General features: G+C 39.9%; 1 protein-coding gene and 1 long non-coding RNA gene across 5 annotated transcripts in view; one reads left to right on the plus strand and one right to left on the minus strand.

The window, feature by feature from the left end:
- The window catches only part of LOC121525379, a 24,442-nt gene extending 10,071 nt beyond the window's left edge, over nt 1–14,371 (minus strand). Inside the window, exons 1-2 of the long non-coding RNA XR_005993213.1 lie at nt 14,160–14,371; nt 9,573–9,792 (exon numbers count right to left, since the gene is read on the minus strand). This is a non-coding gene — a long non-coding RNA (uncharacterized LOC121525379). The remainder of the gene's footprint in view (nt 1–9,572; nt 9,793–14,159) is intronic.
- Nucleotides 982–16,829, plus strand: part of kcnt1a (potassium sodium-activated channel subfamily T member 1a) — a 62,900-nt gene continuing 47,052 nt past the window's right edge. For 3 of the 4 annotated variants that reach the window (XM_041811355.1, XM_041811356.1, XM_041811354.1), the window contains exons 1-2: nt 982–1,151; nt 7,993–8,157. In XM_041811355.1, coding sequence (XP_041667289.1) covers nt 982–1,151; nt 7,993–8,157 — 335 coding nt within the window. Of the gene's footprint in view, nt 1,152–7,992; nt 8,158–14,104; nt 14,223–16,829 lie in introns of those variants that run through there. The other variant, XM_041811358.1, reaches the window with a different exon arrangement.

Below are 16,829 nucleotides of genomic sequence, written 5' to 3' on the forward strand. Positions count from 1 at the left end.
AGTTTGGATTATCTGGTGCTAATATGGTGTTAAAATGCACTAGAATACAGGAAATGGCATCTACTTCATTGAAAATATTTTGGGGTAGACCCCCAGACCCCCTAGGGATTTATTTATTTATTTCTGTGTTCTTCACAGTCCAACATTGAATCTACACAGTTCTTGTGGATGCTGATCCTAACTACAAACTAACTTGAGTAGTCTGTCTAGTTAGTCTGTTTTAGGCTATATATTGTACCATGTGTATAACAAGTAAACATGTCTAAAGTGCCCTCGAAAACATGCCAAACTTAGTGTCCTCTTCAGTGGTGAGAACGCACTATGTGCCCTTTTTTTCTTTTCGCCCCTGCCCTTGAAAAAGTCTGTGCACGCCACTGACAGCATGTAAAGATCTGCTGAGCTTCCGGCTGAATTAGTAAGAATAGAAGAATAAAAGCATCCATGTAAACAGTGAATCTTCAAACTCAAAGCATAAATGTTTTAATTGTGACTGGAGGAAGTCACCAAAGTCGCTGCTGACCCTGAAACACCATGTTCCCTGAGAGCCACCTGCAGAGCTGTGGAGACCTGGTTCTTCCACTAGGTGATGCTGAAGTCCCTCTGCACATGGAGAGTTGGGGGATAATTCAACAGTTATGTCATTAGGTGTACAGCTACAAACTGTCATCACTGATGTGTCACTGCTGCAGACCTGTCCTTCACACCTCCTCTAATATTTCCCTCTCACCACACTGGCAGCCTCTCTGACACCCAAATGCCTTGATCTGCGTCTTTCACTTTGCCTCTTTAAAGAGTTGATCATAGCTGTCACTTCTCTGGCAGCTTCCAATCTGCGTGGGCGCGACACTAAAACTCCTCTACCTCCAAGATGCACCTGAATAGGTGAGGGAGGGCTTTTTTCCCACGTAGGGAGATTATTTTCCAAAAGAGCGCGTCTTTCTCTCCGGGTGTGTCAGCTCCTTTTTGGCACATCTCCCTCCGATGCAATTAACCCAGGAAGAGGACTTTATCACGGGGGACTCAACGCCGACCACCGCAGCTCTCCAGTCCGACGGCAGCGCCGGATCTCCGGCCAACATGTGCAGTGAGTGTTACGTGAACCAGTCATTCGTGAACGATGATGGGACCGTGAACGTCAACCACAAACCACGGTAAGAGGGCAACTTTACGCATCAGCCGTGGACATTTAGGAGGAATAAGTTCATGTTTTTCAGAGTCATTTCCTCATTTTTATCAAAGTTATGTTCTTGGATGAACTGTAGATGAATGCTTTGCTGGCTTAACCTGTCAAAGTGTTAACAGTTATTGCATATTTCCCCTTCAGTTATCTCTTGGTGTTGTGCGTAAAAATGCCGATTTTCCGGTGTTTTCTGGAGCTTCATCCATCCTCTGTGTGCTGATGTCCTCCTGTCACCACCTGTTCAGCTGCTTAAAGGCTCTATATTTATGTTGCACTGTGAAATCTGAACGTTATCTCCTATTAATACAATTTTCAATTCCTAGAGCTGACCGTAAACTCATCAGCAGCGTTGCAATGTTTGGATCTGCCTTCTTTGGAACATTTTTGCTGCATTTCGACAAATAATGCTTTCCAAATACCAGAATAAATGTAATTTAAAGTCCAAAAAATAAAATAAGATAGAACTTTATTGATCCTCGAGGATATTCCAGTGAAAGAAAATCTTTATGCTCCATGATTTAACAAGAAACCTGTGAGATTCTTCTGTTCTGAGAGTTTGGATGCCTTTAACCGTCCCCAAGCGTTTTCTAAGATCTCAGTGCTGCTCTCTGCCTTGTGGCTCTGTTTGATTTACTCAGATGGATTGATCTCATGAAAACTCATGGGAAATATACCCTTCATCTATTATACAGCAAGTTTGACAAGTGTAATGGAGGGCCACGGCAGACAAAGTGATAGAGGTAAACAAGAGGTTGATGGCTTTTTAATGTTTGTTTTGTTTTTGTGACTCTCAGGAATGGCATCAATCTTCATGTAAGAGTTCACAGCAGATGACTTAAACTTCACTAAACCACAGAGAACATCTGTTGGATCAAACAGTAATAAGCAATACCACATGAAAGCACGGTTTATCCAGGGAGTTAATGTGCAAGTAGCTCTTAGCAACTCTAACTCTGAGTTAGGAATATGAAGCAATTAAAATTAATTGCAATTAATCTAAGAATTCCTGTAGTTATTCGCATGCATCTCTTATTCATGTCGCTCATGTTTCGATTATAACAGATGGAGGAGCTGCATGACTCAACATCTGCAGCCATTAATGAAACTTTCCTCCAGCCAACCAGATCTCTCTCTCTCTCTGTTTTCATGAATTGATACCCAGATGACGATGATCTTGAATAAGCACAGCATATGCTACTTTATCAGGTGTTCCACCCTTAATTTGGCTTTAAGACAAAAGCCTCTTTAACCCTCAGGCCCTCCTAGCGCCCTTTCAGGGCTTTTTGATTGTATTTTTTGCTCTTACTTTGGCAGTTATCATGCTAAGATGATGATATTTGACAAAGATGTTCATTTTTTAACGAATTCTGAAATTTCATTATCCACACTGTGTTGACAGAATTTTCCACTGTGTGGACAAAAAACTCACACTCTCCCTGCTAAAGCCCTTTTAGGCTAACCTTGCAAAGCAGATGGATACTCCCGTTTCCTTGTTTTTCACTGGCAAATCCATCTTGCAAAGCTCCCATCTGAACCGTTTGGGCCCGGTTAAGAAAGTGACAGGACCAATCAGCAACAAGGGGCAGTACTTTCAGGCGCAGCAGAGTCGTGACGTAAACAAGCAGCAGCAAGAGCTCGTGCAGTTATGGAGGAAGAGATTAGCGTGGATGCTGCTAAAGCGCCAGTTTTATCAGAGCTTGATGACATTTCTTCATCAAAAGAAGAACAAAGAACAGCAGTGAGTTGTTTTCTTTTCAAAAACGACAAAAGTCGAGTATTTACATATCTATAGTCGGCATGTTTCGTGTTATTCCTCAGTAGCTGTGCACGCGCAGCTTGTTAGCGGCTACGTCACGTGCTTTGTTGCTCTGATTGGCCCGTAGAGATGTGACAGACAGAACGTTCACCCAATCACACTCCAAGGATTTTTCAAAGCCTCTGCCTTTTCTCAAACGTTTCCTATTGAAGCACGTGTGAAACACATCCATCTGACGTGTCAGGTTACTTTAAGGCCTCATTTACCCGTTTTCGACCGAGCTGGTGCTAGTGCTAGTTCCAGGCTAGTGCCTGGGTTAGCACTGGTTCTTTCTGTTTACACCAACAAAGCACTGGCTCCAGGTGCTAAAAACTGGTGTTTAGCAAGCACCAACTCTTTGCTAGGCCAGAGCAAAGCACCAACTAAATCACGGGTTGTTGTGACACGTCGGAAAACAGCCATCTATAAAGCTGCCGAGTGAATCATGTTATTTTGTAGGAGTTGCTCTTTCAAAACCTGAAATGGAGGCAAAACTAAAGCAGCAGTGGTCGGAGGAGGAGACCCAGCGCCTCCTGGCACTGTGGTAGAGTCTGAAGAGATTCAGGGGAAATTGGGCGAAGCCTTGTAGGCAAAACCGGTGTATGAAAAGCTCCAGTGGGAGATGGCTGCAGCAGGATATGAACGGAGCAGCGAGCAGCTCCTAAATAAACTCAGAAAGTTAAAAAAGGAGTTCAGGGACCAAAAGGGGGATCATCAGTGGCATGCATACAATGAGCTCCTCCATTGTTGCTTTGTGGGCTTCCGTATGGCACGAGCGTTCTTGGGTAAACGGCTACGTATGCAGTGACGTACTGACATTTTACGGTGACGCAATGAGGTGGCTCCAACTTGGCTCCTTGCCAATGGAAAACCAAACCGGTTCTTATGAGGAATGTGATTAGAACCAGCTAAGCACTAGCACTAGCACCGAACAAGCACCTGGTACTTTTGATGGAAAAGGGGTAACTGACTACCATTAAAACCACTTATTTTCATTCTACTGCCACTGCAATACAGAAATAAGAAATCCCGTCAATTCCTCTGTAATTCAGTCATTCAGAGGTAAAAATATTTGCACACCAAAAAAAAGGGACAGCCAAATTTCGCCAATTTTTCAATGTTTGCAGAGAGGCATTGTGGGAGATAATGATCAGATATATCACTGACTGTAGGCCAGTGGAATTAATCATTTCAACTAATACTACTTTGGGTGTTTTCTATGGATGTCAGAGTCTGGTGAAAAATTAAAATTATGAAAATGAATTCACATTTGCTATATATGATGAGGACTGGAGTTAAGGACCAAAAAAAAAAAGTTTCTTCTCTCATGTTTAATATTTCTAAATATATCCAATATCCTAAAAGGGCTTTAAGAGGGAGAGTGTGATTTTTTTTTATAACTTCTATGTTATTACAAAACTTACAAAACTACAAAACTTAATAGTGCGTCAAAATCAGTGTTGCTGCTTATCATTGACATTTCCAAGACTGATAATCCCTGCACAAAAAAACTCTGCTTTGCATTTTTCAAATAGAAAATAATTCATTTTTTGTGTCGGAAAATGTGGCATTATGTAAATAAACTGGCATTTATAGGGTTAAAATTATTTTAAAAATTCACATCTGCATGACAAGGACTGGAGTTGAGGACCAAAAATTAAAAAAAAAAAGTTTTTTCATTCATTTTTAATACTTTTAAATATATCCAATGTCCTAAAAAGGCTTTAAGAGGGAGAGTGTGATTTTTTAAAGGAGGGCCTGAGGGTTAATATCAAAGTAATGTCAATTACATAAAAATATATAAGAGGAAATAAGTGACTGCATAAATATTCACCCCTTCATGTCAGTATTTAGTATTTAGGCTTGGTGTCAGCCTGTGCTGGGTTCCTATTGTTTTTATGGTACTTGATGTCTGTGTCCTGCCTGCATCCTGATGACCAGGGGCGTAGCACAGGGGGGGAAAAGGGTACTGATTACCCGGGCCCACAGTAGGGAGGGGCCCTTGTGGAGCCTGCAATGAAAAATGTGTTTTTATCTATTTTTTTCTTAGTAATTAGCGTCACTATGGAATCAAAAGCGACAAGATAAATCAGTCAACAGACTGAAATTTGTATCAAATAGAGTCGAATAAATACTGGGGGGCCTCTGCTCCTCCCTTTAAAATGTCCAAATGGTATAGTCCAACACTGCGAAATAATGCAAGTAAATATAGTTTAGCCATAGTAAAAAAATTGCTCATAAATGGAGAAAGTATGCTTCAAAACTACATTAAAATGCATATATGAAAAAAATGATGCAACATTTGTTGCTTGGCTAACCAGTTAAGGGGGGTCTGTGTGATATTCTTTCTGGGGGCCCAAAATTCCTAGCTACGCCCCTGCTGATGATGTCCATGATGTCTTAGTGTAGTATGGTTTCATGTCTGCACTCTGATTGATGTCTGTGATGTGTTAGTTTGCATGGTATCACATAATGTCTAGGTTTTGATGTATTTTGATTGGGGCTGTCAAAATTGACGCGTTAATGTGGATTACTCCATCATCATGATTAATCTGATTAAAACTTTTAACGCAATTAACCCATCTACAGCGCAGAATGACTCAAAATCCCTGAAACGTCTCTGGCAACTTATTTTGGGCAGTTTGTCCAAGTAGGGTTACCGTCGAGCATGCGCAAATGGTCCGTTGATCCGGTAGTGACCAACCAACTCAATATGGAAGATGCTAAACAGCACGTTGGCCCTCTCGGTGGGAAATTTGAATACAAAAAAATCCAAGACAGAACAGTTGACCAACATAAAGTATGATGCACATTCTGCAGGAAGGAGTTTTCTCTTCACCGAAACACTTCCAGCTTAAAATACCACATTCACGCGAAGCATACGTTCGTCTGGGATTCTGCTAGCACTTTGGCTAACGCGTCTGTTTGCTTATGCAAAATGAAACGCAATGAATATAGATTAAAAATAAATGATATTTAATCATGATTAATCTAAATTAATCCACAGCAACCCTGTGATGATGTTGTCTGCATGTCATGTTCTGTCTTCTTGTCTTTTGTTTGGGTTTGTTGCTTTGTTCTTCTGTTTGCTTCTGCACATGTCAAAGCACTTTGTAAACCCTTGTTTTTAAAAGTGCTATACAAATAAAGTTATTATTATTATAGTAGAGCCACCTTTGGCTGCAATCCCAGCTCTGAGTCTGTGCGGATAGCTCTCAGTCAGGTTTGCACATCTGAACTCTGCAATTTTACTCCATTCTTCTTTGCAAAACTGCTCAAGCTCTGTCAGGTTGCACAGGGATCAGGCATGAACAGCCCTTTTCAAGCCCAGCCACAAATTCTCTATTGGATTGAGGTCTCGGCTTTGACCCAGCCATGCCAGAAATTCCCCTTGTTGTCTTTCAACTAGGGCTGGGCAGTTAATCGAATTTTAGATTGAACTGCAATATGTCCTAATGCAATTTTCAAATCGCAAAAGGTGCAATATCACTTTGACCTAAAATATGCGTTAAAATACCAGTTTCATTTATTTTTTATGCAGCAGAGAGATGTTCCACCCATCATGCAAACATTTAAGTGTCATTTTACAATAGTTTGCAAAGATCCTACTTTCCTTATTTTTTTCAAGTTTTTTCTTATTCAAAATAAGATTGACATAAAAATGATCATTCCCTTTAATGCAACATTTAATATAGAATTTCTAATATAAGTCAAAATAATTGCAAATTGTAAATTTTCTCAAAATTATTCTGCCCCGGTTTAATCAATTTAATATTGTTCTAGAATGATTTATTGCTTCTGCTGGAGGAAAATCATTGGATGAGGAACTTAAAATAATCGCACGTTAAATCGCAATTGCAATATTGGAAAAAATAATCGCAATTAGATTATTTTCTTAAATCGTTCAGCCCTACTTCCAACCATATAAGTGCAGCTTTCTCTGTATGCTTTGGGCCACCGAAGAAAAATAAATCTTCTAAGCTGTAGTTCTCCTGCAGGCTGACTAAGATTGTCCACTAGGATTTTCCTATATTTTGGTGCACTCATCTTACTCTCTACCTTCACAAGCCTTCCAGGACCGGCTGCTGAGAAGCATCCCCACAGCATGATGCTGCCACTGCCATGCTTCACAGTGGGGGTGGTGCATTTGTAGTGATGTGCAGTGTTTGGTGTATGCCAAACATAGCGTCGTGTCTGATTAACCATGATTGATTTATAATATCAGTTAAAGGGTAAAACATCCAAGGGGGTGAATACTTTTTTATCAGCGCTGTAGTCCTGCTTTTAAGATCCTACTTAACTCAAACAGATATTTTACCAGCCTAATGTACTCAAAGTACTGAAATTAGAATCTATTGCACTGAAGATATCTCCTTAATGTAATGCATAAATAAAATACTAATAATCATGTAACCTTTAACCTGTCTGCTAACATCTATTATAATCTCTCGCATTGCCATGTGTTGCCATTTTTAGAAGCCAGAATGAAGTCAGTGTTATAGAACTACATCGTGTATGTGATTTTTTTAGCACTTACTTTCTTAATCTAAAGAATTACTGCTTTAAAAGGGCACTAATGCAAACCTGCAGCAGGTTTACAGCCTGCGTATTCCTTGAACTCATGGGCTGTGATGCAGTTAGTTTACATTGTGCTGTAGATCATGCTAGCTTGTCATGATCTGTATTGTCTGCATGGCTCCAGGACGCTGTTTGATCAGCTCATATTACAGAACAAGCAAAAGAGAGTAATTACATGCCAGTCAGCCATGGATTTTCAAGGCTATGCTGAAATTGTGTCTAAAAATGAGTGACCATGTCTTTCCTTTTTTTGTTTTTTCTTAACTTTTCTTCATCTCTGTAATCTCTCATCTGCACTTTATCATCCAGTAATTCCTTACTTCTTCTCCTGCTCCTTGTTCTTTTCAACAGTCCTTTAGGCTCCCCTCAGTATTGCTCTCCTCTTCATCGCTCTTCATTTCCTCTCTATTCCTTCACTATTCTCCTCTCTCTCCTCCAGCTCCTCTCGAGCTCCACTCCAGACCAACGTCAACAGCAGCGGGGTTATCTTAGACATCTCCAGCCTGAAGATGGAGCAGCAAGAGAGCGAGGTACCTCCTCTGCCGCCCCGCTTCCGCTTCAGAGATCTGCTGCTGGGAGACCAGAACTTCCAGAACGATGACAGGTAGACAGACAGGAATGTATAAGTGGAAATAAATGTTAACTCACTGGAGGTCAGCAGGCCAGTGCTTTCAGACACAGATATAGAAAGATATTTTTTGGAAGATCCTTAGTCTGATTAATGTTATCAACTTAATAACACCACAAATAATCCTAAAACCCTGTCACACAAGTACACTATAACTTAAGTACCCCTCAATTATTTAGCCAACCAACCATCAGCAACATTTTTACTGTTTAAAACGTGCCATTATACCTGTTATCATACGATAAAATTTGCAATATGTGTCCCTTAGCACAGTCTTGTCAAACTATTAATTAGTTGGCTACAAGCTAGCTACCCCCATGTTTTCTATCATTTATGTTTAGCTCATTTTTTAACCATTCTGCTACTTTTATCTAGACACCAGGCCAACCAACTATTTAACTTTTTTCTTAGGTTTGAGCTAACTAATTTAGTTTACTTATTATGTCTTTATTTGTAGCTTAGTTATTCAACCATTTATCCCTTAACTTCTCCTCTGTGTGCTTGCTTCATATTTGTCAAGCTCTCTTAAAGTGTGAATTTAAGACAACTCAGCTAGTTCAATCATACAATTTAATGTTTTTTTTTCAAGTATAGCTTGTAAAATAATTTAAAAGTGCGCACAATGGACTGCAGTTGAACTATCATGTAAAAAAGAAGGCCTACCCCGTTTTGGAAGAACTGTTAATTGGCTGAAAAATGACATGCATTTAATTTTAAAGATATCACCTGTTTTCATGTTCACTACTTCCTCTTAAGTGTTCTTTTAAGGGGACACATTATCCAAAAATCACTTTTTCAGGCTTTTCTAACAAAAAACTGTGCCCCGGGCCTGTCCACAATCCCCTCAAATACCAGAAAAATCCCCCCCCCAGCTGAGCCTCAGCTGAGAGGAGGATCAGAAGCCACAACCATTTCCTGAGAGGGGCGTGGTCAGGGGCGGAGTCAGACAGTTCAGTAACATTGAAAGCCACAGACACAGAAACACCTCGTTCTGAGCAGGGCTGAAACAGAGGGGTTTTCAGACGTGCAAAAATCCTAAACTGGAGTGTTTTTCAGCAACAGCCTTCACAGCCATGTTTTGGAGACCTCTGAGACCAATATAAACTTGTCTTAAAAGGGTAAAATATGTCCCCTTTAAAGTAATTCAGGGGGTGTTTTTGGTTTTGGTTTGTCTGGGCAGAAGCCAGACATCAACAAGACAGTCCAGCTGCAGACCTCCACTCTTGCAAGCTCCACTCCGAGACCGTCAGAAGGAAGTGATGTCAGGATATGAGTATTTGCTTAGCTTTAGGTAAGGTATAGCATTTTAATTTCCATTGGTTAGATTTAGGGGTAGCTCATTGGGGTAGGTGTATATTTTACTTAAGATGCGCATGATGTATGTCACTTACGTCTGACGATAGAGGAGGAGGAGCTGGAGGTGGAGGAGCCTGTCAGACGGCTGAGAGGATTAGATTTGCGTCACTTCAGTCCTACGATGGAGGTGGCTTCTGCTTCACGTTGGAGGAGCCGTTAAGCTGAATGAGAGTGGAGGTCTGCAGCTGGACCCCTCTCGACATCAAACCACCTCAGGCTCTTTGAAAGTGTTGTTGAGTTGAATTTTGTCCCAGTCTGCAAAGGTAAGGATAGCAAAAGATGATGAGCTTTGGTTCAAAACTAAATACACCTCACAACAAATTATGATAATTTTCAGACCCCATGTCTTTATCCTGCTTCGTTTCTACTAGAGCTCTTCTATTCTATGCAGCAGCCTGTCTTCATATGTTAGCATTACTTCTCAGATAAATAGCAATGATTATTTAACAGCTGTTAAAAAACTCAAGTAACATTCACATAACACAACTGCTGTTTGCCAGACTGCCTATTCAGCTGACAAATACTCTCATAAGCATGAAGCCCTTCTGTGTCAAGGTTGTACTATAAAGTTGCATCACAGTTCCTGCAAAAGACCTGTTTACCTTGTTTTCTTCCTGAAGTCTTGGCACACAACATAACTAAAGCATTTTGAAGTGTCTTCAACAAAGTCAGGGGTGTTGAAGGTTTAAGATTTTGTCTGTTTTGTTATAGAAACTGAAACAAGGGACATGGCAGAATAGTGGTGCTGTCCATGGTGCTGAAAAGAAAAACACTGAATTATCAGATGCTACAAGAAGGAGTAAAAATGTAGACTCATTTATTTATGCAACGCAAAACTGAGACTTGTTGTTCAGCAGCCACATAATGATCTAATTCAGAGATAGAATTTTAAATGAGATCTCACAATTAGACCCTTTGTTATACCTTTCCCCATCAACACTTTTGTTTCTTTGCGCTTCTCTACTTCAGACAAGATCAGCAGCACTTTATCTTTTTTCTAAGAAAGACTTCATTTGTTTTCATCCTATGATTCAAAGCACTGCTGCACCAAAGCTTGAGGTTGTTTCTGCTTTTGAAGTACGAACAAAAGAGTCAAAAAATAACTTAAAAAGCAAAAACATGGGTCTCCTTTTCTCTTGTTACAGGGGTTACAAAAGGGAGAGCAGAATCCAACAATCTAGTGCAGTTACTTATGCGCTCATATCTGCATTTCCTACGGATTTTTACTCTGTTTTATTATCCAGGATTCTGCCAGATGGATCTCAGGAGAGTGATGATCAAATGTAATTTTAGATGTGATTACAGCTGCAGCAGCAAACCTTTGGGACCGTGGTGCTGTTTGTAATACTTGACATATCTATTTGGGGCTGAAAAACAACACAGTCTGCCAGTGCTTTCACTCAGATGTGACCTTTCCCCAGCTGTCCTTGCAACTACTGCGCTTTCCTGCTCGATAAAGCTGTCTACCTGTTCAGCTGCTTTAGATGCAGATTTCCATTTTTCTCTTCATTCCCTGCAAAAAAAGACCCTGCCTCTGTGCTACGCAGACAGTGTTGTTGCTGGTGAGTGATGCTGCAGGTTAGATTTTCAGAGGCCAGGCTAATGGATCGTGAACTCCTAAATGTCACCAGTCGCATCCATCACTCAAAGGTTCCTTTCTCAAAGGAGAAAAAAAGGCAGATTTTATTTGAAGTGTTGCAGTCTCTCCTACTATCCTCTACTCTCTCTGTAATCTTTGTTTTTCCCTCATTTGCTATTCCACTCATCGGTTTTCCAATTTGCTGCATTTTCACATTTTTAAATGTCTTAATTTTCCAGCTTAAGTGCTGTCATTCTCTTTAAAAAACGGTTGTATTTTATAACAAGCACACTTGTGCAATCCTACAAGAACTAACAAACAAAAAAAAAGGAAATTAATTTCAGACAAATTTGAATGTACTAATTTTAAAAGATGAAATTAAACCAGTGTTAAGGAAGGACAGGACAGAGGACATGCATTTTGTTCCTTTTTGTATTCTGTGTTGTTATTATTCCTGCATGCCGGTAACAGCGGAAGCCAGAGGCTTCATGGTTTCTGGTCGTCCATCTGTCTGTCTGGGCCATTCTTGTGAAAGCAATATCTCAATAAGGCTCTTCAAACTTTGCATACATCTCTGCTCTGACTCATGAGGGAACTAATTTGATTTCTGAGGTAATAGTTGAAAGGTCAAGGGCATTAGGACTCATGTCCATCCCTTGCTTGTGAAGGTCATATCTCGAGGAAGCTTCAAAGGATATTTTTTAAACTTTGCACAAATGTCCACTTTGACTCAGAGATAAACTGGTTTGATTTTAGAGTTTTTAGGTCAACGATCAAGGTCCCTGGGCTTCATGTTCATCCCTTGCTTGTGAACTTAAATATTAACCCCCTTGGATGTTTTCCACTGCATAAATATTAGACTCAGCATTTAGTAGCTGCACCATTGGTTCCTTGGCAGTGAATGTGTCTCAGGTGAATGTAGTATACAGACACCTGAGTCTGGAAGGTCCAGTTGCTGGTTAGTCAGTATTCCTGGCTACCATTACACCATGAAGACAAGAGAATACTCCAAGTGAAAGTCAGCGAATGGACAGAAAACATTTTTCAAGGCTCTGAACATCCCCCGGAGTTCAGTTAAATCCAGCATCAAGACATGGAAGGAGTATGGCACATGTGTAAATCTGCCTAGATCAGGCTGTCCTAGTGAGAGTCCACCAAAACACCTATGACTACTCTGAAGGAGTTCCAAGCTTCAGCAGCTGAGCCAGGGTTCTTCACCAGTCAAAGCTTTATGGGAGAGTGGCAAAGAGAAAGCCACTGACGAAGAAAGCTCAGATTCAATCAGGACTAGAGTTCACCAAAAAGCATGTGGGAGACTCCATGGTCAAGTGGAAGAAAGTTTTCTGGTCTAATGAGACCAAAATGGTACTTTTCGGCCATGAGGCAGCATCATGCTGTGGGGGGTCTCAGCATCCAGCCCTGGAAGGCCTGTAAAGGTAGAGGGGAAAAAGAATGCGGCAAGATACAGGAAAATCCCGGAGGACAATCTTATTCAGTGTGCAAGAGATCTATGGCCTGGGAGAGAATTTATTCTCAAGCAAGACAATGACCTGAAGCATACAGAGAAAGCTACACGAAGATGGTTTAAAGACATGGATGTTCTGAATCGGCCAAGTCAAAGCCTAGACCTCAATCAAATACAGATTTTGTGGTTGGACTTGAAAAGGGCTATTCACACCGGATCCCTGTGCAACCTGACAGATCTTGAGCAGTTGAGCAAAGAAGAATAGAGTCAAATTGCAGTGTCCAGATGACTTCCTGATTGAGACCTGTCCACACAGACTCAGAGCAGTGATTGCAGACAGGTGTGTCGACTAAAAATCTGACATTAAAGAGTGTTTTTTGTCAGAAAAGCCAAAATTATATTGATCATGATTGATTTTTTTGAATCAGTAAAAGAATAAAACATCCAAGGTGGTGCATATTTTTCATAGGCACTGTACAACAGTTACAGAGCTTTAAAATAATGATTTATATGAACATAAATGAGGCCAACTGAGCTGGATTTAGTCATTTACAAAGTGGAAACTATAAGCGTTCTGTGAAAATGTCTCATATTGTACACTCAGGAGTTTTGGTGTCGTCTGGGTCTCCTTGTGTTTCTAGAACAGCCACACTGAGTGGTGTTTCAGCGCCAGTGTGGGCTGAAGGGGGTCAAGTGGAGCGGCCCTTTCCGGTATTTTCTCTGATTCATAGAGGAGGTCATCAATAAATTACTACTTCAGACACTTTCAAATTAGGAGACAGCCCAAAAGGTGGGAAGGACAGATGAGAGAGAGAGAGAGAGAGGCTGAGAGAGAGCAGAGCCTCCTACATATTTGTTGATTTTCTCTTGTTCAGGGTTTTTCTTTTTTATGCAGATCCACAGAGGACACAGACAGGGAGAAACGTTTTTCTTAATATTTGTCATTTATGGCGTCGTCAACACTGCAGAGCAAAATGGCTTTCACTTGACAAAAGAGCAAAATGGAAATCAGACTAGAAGCATGAGTTTCAAACATTTTAGCTTTAGGTGGGTAGTTTGAGGGACCCTGTAAATTCTAAAACGCTGCAGCTGATGGTGCCTCAATATGGAAATAAGAACCAGTTTTTATGTGCTTCTGATTCATCGGACCATTCCTCCACCGTGTCAGAGGGGATGCTAACAGCTTTGCCAGGAGCTGCAGTGCTGCTGGTTATGGGGTTACACTCTGTCAAAGCAACGTTGCTGTGGCAACAGGCCCGCGCACGAGAGAGAAAGAGAGAGAGATTGAATAGATTTCTAAAATTATTCCAATAAACACTTCATCCCTTAAAATAAACGATTAATCAAGCACAGCTTTGTGTTTTCGTTTCTTTTGAGAGCTTTTTGTTTCCACCATCGTGTTTGTAATTTTTTATAAGCTTAGAAATAATTAATTTATTCCGAGGATAAACAGTAGTGCTGTTATTTAAGAGCTGCGGGGAGGCGCGTTGGTCAAGAAGCTTTTCACACTGTAGGAATAAAGACTGAGAGCACGACGCAGCTACAGGTGTCAATGGATCCGAGGATCGTCATTCCTACCTGGGTCAACCCGTCCGTGAGCACGTGGAGGTCGGACTCTTTTGGTGGTGACGCAGGGCAGAGGTAGGGTCAGTGTGGGACAATTGTGCCCTAAAATAGTTCCCCGATGTCTGGGCTGAGAATAGGAAACTGTGGGAGTTTTTTTAAAATGATTATGTCTTTGTTTCTGAGCGGAGCTGTCGTGGGAGCCGCAGAGATGCTACAGGTAACATTAGCAGGTAACTCCGGGGGAGGGAAACTACGTGAGCTCGCGATGACAAATTTAATCCTCGCGCCCAAAATCTGCAGAGGTGTGCAGGGATCCCTGCGTGTTTGTTGTTCTTATGATATAACCTCTGAGTGTTTTTACATTTATGTGTGGATACCTGCGTTTATGCAACATACAGATGTGACGAACATTAATTAGCTCATTTCTTACCGTTTTGCACAAAATGTCTCACTGTCCAAACTACTTGAAAATCCCCATTTTGTGCCACAGATATAAACGTTTACCCTACTTTATAAAGGTTACAAGAGCTAACCCTATTGCAGTGGCGGACTTAGCAATTTTGGGGCCCTAGGCCAGGGGTGTCAAGCTCAATCACAGCAGGGGCCGGATTCTGGATTTAGGACTAACCTGAGGGCGCAACAGGGTCACCTTTTTAACCATAAACTGTCCCCATTGTTTCAGCAGAAATAGAATATAAAAACTAGAAAAGCACTCAGAGAGCGCAGACCTCTACCATTAGCCCTATCTCCCAATAGTAAAGAATCCTTTAAAAAAATTCCTGGATCCAGACAGTGATCCGGATCATTCCCAAAATCTAATCAGCTCTAACCTATGCCATTTGTGACATTTCCTAAAAATTTCATCAAAATCCGTCCACAACTTTTAGAGTTATGTTGCCAACAAACAAACAAACTAACAAACAAACCTTGCTGATCACATTACCTCCTTGGCAGAGGTAAAAAAAAAAAAACAAACAAACAACAACAAAAAAAAAACGTAGCACTGATGATAAACGGTTTTGACATTTAAAAAGTCAAAAAGATAAGTTTGAAGGCTTAAAATCAGAGAAAAGTAAACATATTAGTTCAAAAAGGTCAAAACATGAAACTGAAATTATTATTTTTTTAAAGGCAAATATATTAGAAAGAAAGTCAAAATCATGGGTTTAAAAGTTCAAACTATGAAAAAAATATTGTAGTCTTGTCTTAAAGGTCAAACTATGAGATTATGAAGTCAAAGTCTGGAGTTGAAAATATGAGGTAAAATACAAAATAATTGGTTAAAAAGATCAAAATATCACTTAAAAACTAGAATTATGAATCTTAAAGCTCAAAATATTATATGAGAAGTCAAAATAATGAGTTGAAATGCTCAAAGTATGAAATTAAAAGTCAAAATCCTGAGTTTAAGTCCTAATTGTGAGATGCTAAATTCAAAATGTGAAATTAAAACACAAATTAATTTATTTTCCCACATTCTTGGCTTCTTATTTAAATAATTCTACTCCTTTTTCAGATTTTGTGACTTAAGGATATCTGAAATCATTGAGGTTTGGTTTACATTTTTTTGAGGAAATCTGCAGACCTCAGACTGATGGCCAGTTATAACAGAAATATGAGATCATCTCGCGGGCCGGATTTAACTGTTCCATGGGCCGGATTTGGCCCCTGGGCCTTGAGTTTGACTCCTGTGCCCTAGGCCAACACAGGCATGGGGGCCCTCCACATCCGTTGTTCTCCCCCTTTTTAAATTCTTTCTTTTTTTTTTTTTTTTTGATAATTTGTATTTTATGAAATTTTCATTAACATTGTCACATTTCGGTCAACAATTCAGATGACTCATATATAGATAACAAGGTGACTTATGTACCTATACATCCACACATACATATGTAAGTACATACCTACAAATACATGTGATACATTTAATGTATAAAGTCAAAAATAAATAAAAGAATGAAAAAAAATCCTATGAAAAAAGATAACAAATACAAACGAAGGTTACATACATTTATTACATCTTCCATAATTGATGTGCATCATGTTTCATCTCATTACTCAAATCAGCATTAGACGGCTCTTCACGGACCGCCTACAGCACTGATGTAGTTTAAATAGACTCCCCATTTTACCAAATATTTCTCAGGTCTGTCATTACAACCTAAAGAGATTTTTTCATATAATGCTACTTTTGCCTCTTTTGCCATGAAAAGAGGGCTCCCCTGGGTTCCTCCAATTTCTCATTATGATTTGTTTTCCTATCATTATACCTGTCTGAATAAAATCTCTGGCCCTAGATTGGTTAATTATATGAGGGTCACCAAGAACATATATCCTTGAACAAAATTCAAACTTAGTCTTAGTGATTTTTTTAAGACGTTTGTGAATCTTAAGCCAGTAACTACAGATCATGGTGCAGGCCCATAATAAATGAAGGAAAGTCCCTTTCTTATTAATCAAAGAAAGAACTGTTAGTAAGTTCTTTTCACCAGGCCTCACAGCAATAATGTAGGGATAGGGACTGGGATAAAAAACAGTTAAACAAATGCACTAACTATAGAAACCAGAAAATTGAATTTTCTGTGTTTCTATTGACCTTGTAGTCTATTTTTATTTTTTTTTGTTATTTAATTATAGCGCTGGTATTTTAGCTTAGCAACTTGATGGATCTAGTGTGTCTCT

Source organism: Cheilinus undulatus, linkage group 17 (assembly GCF_018320785.1).
Source record: "Cheilinus undulatus linkage group 17, ASM1832078v1, whole genome shotgun sequence".
Taxonomy (NCBI): domain Eukaryota; kingdom Metazoa; phylum Chordata; class Actinopteri; order Labriformes; family Labridae; genus Cheilinus; species Cheilinus undulatus.